This window comes from Limulus polyphemus, unplaced genomic scaffold, assembly GCF_000517525.1.
Source record: "Limulus polyphemus unplaced genomic scaffold, Limulus_polyphemus-2.1.2 Scaffold1993, whole genome shotgun sequence".
NCBI classification, from domain to species: Eukaryota; Metazoa; Arthropoda; class Merostomata; order Xiphosura; family Limulidae; genus Limulus; species Limulus polyphemus.
In genome coordinates this window covers 215,838-221,318 of record NW_013667603.1, presented here as the reverse complement: position 1 = coordinate 221,318, position 5,481 = coordinate 215,838, and the positions used below count along the sequence as shown (strand labels likewise).

Here is a 5,481-nt window from a genome sequence, read left to right as displayed (position 1 = left end):
GTCTGTTAGAAGAGTCCTTGGTTCTCAACCATGTTAGTTTTGTGTATGTTATAAATAGGCCTTTCAGGAGTTACAGTTGTGTCTGTTAGAAGAGTCCTTGGTTCCCAACAATGTTAGTTTTGTGTATGTTATAAATAGGCCTTTCAGGAGTAACAACTGTGTCTGTTAGAAGAGTCCTTGGTTCCCAACAATGTTAGTTTTGTGTATGTTATAAATAGGCCTTTCAGGAGTTACAGTTGTGTCTGTTAGAAGGGTCCTTGGTTCCCAACAATGTTAGTTTTGTGTATGTTACAAAATAGGCCTTTCTAGGAGTAACTAACTGTGTCTGTTAGAAGAGTCCTTGGTTCCCAACAATGTTAGTTTTGTGTATGTTATAAATAGGCCTTTCAGGAGTTACAGTTGTGTCTGTTAGAAGGGTCCTTGGTTTCCAACAATGTTAGTTTTGTGTATGTTACACGTAGGCCTGTAAGAGTTGGGTCTGAGCGTCATCAGACAAGTGCCTCTGCCTGCAGAATAAATATATTAATTTTGTCCATGAGTTGGGTCAGACAGAACCCTGGGACAACTCTCATACCAATATGTATACCACTGAGCATTTCTATTTTACAATAAGAACTAAGGAACCGCAAAAGAACGGAACATTTCAAGCCGAAGAACATTTATTGAGGATAGAAACAGAAGAACTGTAAAACGCCGCAATAAAATATATATACAAATCAGTCATGTATATACATCATATACTCCTCCAAGTCCTTTCTGTTTAAAACGATACACCACTAATGTGTAAATATACGACAAATTGAAATTCCTGCATTGTTCCTGCATTATTTTTTTTCCGTGTTATAAAAGTAACTAAAAGGTTTTAATATAAAAAAACTCACTAAAAATGCTTAGATTTCTTAATAATATAATGAGGATAGACGGAAAACTTTAACAAAGTAATAAAGTTAAAACTGATGTTGTTCCCCAGTGCTTAGATTTTTTAATAATCTAATGACGATAGACGGAAAGCGTTAACAAAGTAATAAAGTTAAAACTGATGTTGTTCTCCTTCCTAATGCGTTTTATAAAAAAATCGAGCAAAAAGTAATTATCAGCTTTTTCTTCCTGATACTTAATATAAAATTCTAAACTCAATGTTCTAACTAGTTATTAACAACAGTAAACAACCAAAAAACGTGAATTTTCTCTTTCATTCTGTGAGTTCTTAAAATGGTGGGATATTACATTTTTAAGTAACAGTTTTCGCTATCATTACTAAATACATTTTAAGAAAATAATACAAAATGTCTTAGTATTTTACTGTTTTTAGGCACATTGTTTCTAATGGTGGGATCTATTGGATAAATAATAAGGAAAACACATTAAAAATTTTCCTAGGTTAGTATACTCACCTTCTGCAAATGGAGGAAAAGCCTGTCGTTCGCTCGTAGCGACATCTATTGAGGGATAACTAATTTGTCCGTTGAAGCGCTGGGTATTCATGTCAATTGGCTCCCACATGTTCTTTGGAAATAAAATATGCGTAAACAAGTTATATTATTGTTTTTATCGCAATTAAAATATAAAAGCGAAAAAAGGTGTTTTTAAGATGTACCATATCTGTTTAGCACTGGTGGCGTTTAATGACTAAAGTATTTATGAAAAACTGGGATATCTTGCCAACCCTAAGAACTTCATACTCATCATGTATTAGCAAAGAAACATTAATTTACAACACGTAATTTAAATTAAACAGTAAGAATCAAAAAGAAATGTAAGGAAAGAACAAGTCACTGAGAAAGAAGTTTATACTGGTAACTGAAGAAAATTAATTCACGCGGAGTTTCAAAATCAGGGATGAATCGTACTCTTTTAAAAAAAAATGTGCATAACGAGGGATGGACTTTCGTTTTAGCTGAAAGTATTTCAACTTCACTATCAATAGAGGGCGTGTTTCTGCTGCAATATACTACTGATAATTATAAATTCTTCTGAGGAGAGCAAATAATACAAGTTTTGTTCAATAATGTATTGTTTAAACGTATACTTAAAGTAATAAAAAAAAGTTAATGCTTTTATTTCTTAAACTTTATAGGTTAAAACTACACGTAGGCGTTTATTTTTTATTTACTTACTTGTCCGAATTTCTTGTATTTCCCTTTTTGAGGCATATTAAACCAGTTGTGATACTCACTGATGCTGGCTAATTCTAAATAGGTTTGTTTGGTTTGGTTTGTTTTGAATTTCGCGCAAAGCTACACGAGGGCTATCTGTGCTAGCCGTCACGAATTTAGCAGTGAAAGGCTAGAGGGAAGGCAGCTAGTCATCACCACCCAACGCCAACTCTTGGGCTACTCTTTTACCAACGAATAGTTGGATTGACCGTCACATTATAACGCCCCTACAGCTGAAAGGGCGAGCACATTTGGTGGGACGTGGATTCGAACCCGCGACCCTCAGATTGCGAGTCGAGAGCCCTAATTCTAAATAATTCTTTACAATTCGTCTTTTTTTTGGTCAAGTTACACCAATTGTGGAATTGCTGGCTAATTCTTCAATTTTTTGAGGTTTTACAAAATTTTTAAGGCGATGTTTATAAATATGACTTATGTTATTATACCTACTACATTACTTCTGTAAATGTTCACCGAATTTGTTTAGAAGGGTTGCCGTTTAAAAGTAAGAATTTCCAGCTATTTTTCGTGCTATACAACTACCACTAGATGGCACTTAGAAATCGAAAAAATGCACTCAACATTATCGTTTATATTTTCAAAAAAAAAAAATTAACTTTACTACCATACATCTCCTACTTTTCAAGCCAAATAACTTATGAATAGGGGTAATTTACCTAATTAAACAGCTAGTCTCTGACGAATGGCAGTCATCATTAAACGCTAGCAACAGAAAAGTTATGAGCTAAGCTGCTTTGACGTTACAGAGAAAAAAAAAATGAAAAAGAAGTTTATCTGATCAAAGGAAGGTGTATCTCGAAAAGACGCATAATGTATTAAAAACATTTATTTATGTCAATGCGAATATTAGATCTAGAACGACAAATGCTTCATTAACGTCGAGACGACAGTTAGAACTAATAAATTTAAAAGAGCATTCCAGTAACTATATGTGTAAGACATCTTCATATAACTTAGACAGAAAAAAAAAAACGCTGGCATCTTCAAAACATCGCGTAGTACTTAGAACTGTAATTGAGAGAACTGTTCTCGAAACTGTAGAAGCTAATAGGCGTGACTCAAACGGAAACGTTATTGAATGTAGCAGTAAAAAAAACATATAGTTTCCCGATGTCGAATTATAACTTCGAAAATTCATTAAACGTGCCTAGCTACAGCTGAGGGCTGAATTTAAAAATTGTCTTCGAGTTGTAAAAATGTACATATTGTAAACATGGCGGACAATACCTTGAACATCGCAAAATTTAGATCGCGCATAACTTAACATAAATATTAGAATAGAAACGAAGAAAAAATAAATAAACGTAAAAATATAACTTCCTTAACTTCATAAGAAACTGTTGTTGTTGTTGTTGTTCTTGTTTTTTAAGAAACGGAAAGTTATTGTTGTTTTAATTTTCATAAATGTTTCACGTTTTTTCTGTTAATAAGTTATTAAGTTTCCACATTTCTGTACACAGCTTGGCCTGGCATGGCCAGATGGTTAGGGCGCTCGAATCGCAATCTGAGGGTCGCGGGTTCGAATCCCTCGTCCAACCAAACATGCTCGACCTTTCAGCCGTGGGGTCGTTATAATGTGACGGTCAATCCAACTATTCGTTGGTAAAAGAGTAGCCCAAGAGGTGGCGGTGGGTGGTGATAACTAGCTACCTTCCCTCTAGTCTTACACTGCTAAATTAGGGACGGCTAGCGCAGATAGCCCTCGTGTAGCTTTGCGCGAAATTCAAATCAAACTGTACACAGCTTAACCAAGTGATAAACTTATAAGCATCTGTTTACTTTACAGACAATATTGTACTTAAAAGAGTGTAAAAACCTATATTAAGATACTTCAATATTTATTTTAATTAGTACATGAAACTATAAACAACTATAGCTTGCATAATTTTTTTTTTTACGGTTGACAAACTTGATTTTTAATATTTATGATCATATCAATAAAATATTTTCTTACATTTTTGTAGCCAATTACTGGAGGTTCGGGCTCATGTACAGCATAATGTTGACCAGGCTTTTTAGCATCATAACGCATAGCACGCTCAAATGCTTCTATCACTGGATCTTCTCGAAAACTACTTCTATATGTATCCACTAGATGTCGCGACTCTTCCGGGTCCGCATAGCTAACGACTTGAATATACTCCCTGACTTCTAAATTAAGATATTTTTTTCTGTAGAGATCTTCCGATTCAAGTATCAATACACATATAAAGTGAAATTGCAAATATAATATATATCCATATATTAGCATTAAAATGTGAGAGCCTACTGAATTCTCTGTAATACAAAATTCAGAAAATTGGGGAATGATTTCTTAACTCCAAAATTATCGACGGAGTCTTTTTCTCAAGATATTTTCATAAATTATTTATGGGCCAAATTGCCCTGGCTACAACGTGCTCTTAACAACACATGAGTTACAAAAAAATATATACTATAAATATTTGGCAATTAATCACACTAATGACTGCTTGGATCTCCTATGTATTTTCACAAACAGAATGTGTAATTTCACCCAATTAATTCGTTAATTCTTTACATTGGGTGTTCCAACAGACAAGAAACATAAGATTACTCAACATGATCATGTAATGTGCGGGCGATATTAAAACAGTTGAGACTTACTACCGTGATTCGGCATATTCTATTTTCTCTTTCTTAACGCTTTAATTTTAGTTCAGTGTATGTAAACTATTCTATTATGCTTGTTTTATAATCAACGACACAATTACAATTTTTCTCAACGTGAAAATGTTGTTTTTTGGCTTTCAAGAACATGAAACGTTTCGATTATGACAACATGAAACGTTTTAAGACACACGAAGACGTGTCAAGAATTACATAATTTCACCAACAGTGTAGACTGGCCGAGGATCCAAACCTCGATTGTGTGCTTTCTATACACAGGCGGAGGAATATATTTGAGTTTTGAGGGGGGACCGACGATTGGGGGGGGGGGGTACCTTATTCGCTACGTTACACATTGAATTCAAAATCGAAACAGCGACTTTCTGTAGTAGTTATACACAAGTCTCTGTTCCCCATTGAAAGGGACACTTCGCTACGTTACACATTGAATTCAAAATCGAAACAGCAACTTTCTGTAGTAGTTATACACAAGTCTCTGTTCCCCATTGAAAGGGACACTTCGCTACGTTACACATTGAATTCAAAATCGAAACAGCAACTTTCTGTAGTAGTTATACACAAGTCTCTGTTCCCCATTGAAAGGGACACTTCGCTACGTTACACATTGAATTCAAAATCGAAACAGCAACTTTCTGTAGTAGTTATACACAAGTCT

The 5,481-nt window shown here is 34.5% G+C and overlaps 1 protein-coding gene across 1 annotated transcript in view; it reads right to left on the bottom strand.

The window, feature by feature from the left end:
* Positions 1-1,394: 1,394 nt before the first annotated feature.
* The window catches only part of LOC106465591, a gene marked incomplete at its 3' end in the record, with an annotated part of 100,989 nt that continues 96,902 nt past the window's right edge, over positions 1,395-5,481 (bottom strand). The window contains exons 7-8 of the mRNA XM_013925825.2: positions 4,132-4,328; positions 1,395-1,506 (exon numbers count right to left, since the gene is read on the bottom strand). Of these exons, the coding sequence (XP_013781279.1) occupies positions 1,395-1,506; positions 4,132-4,328 (309 nt within the window). The remainder of the gene's footprint in view (positions 1,507-4,131; positions 4,329-5,481) is intronic.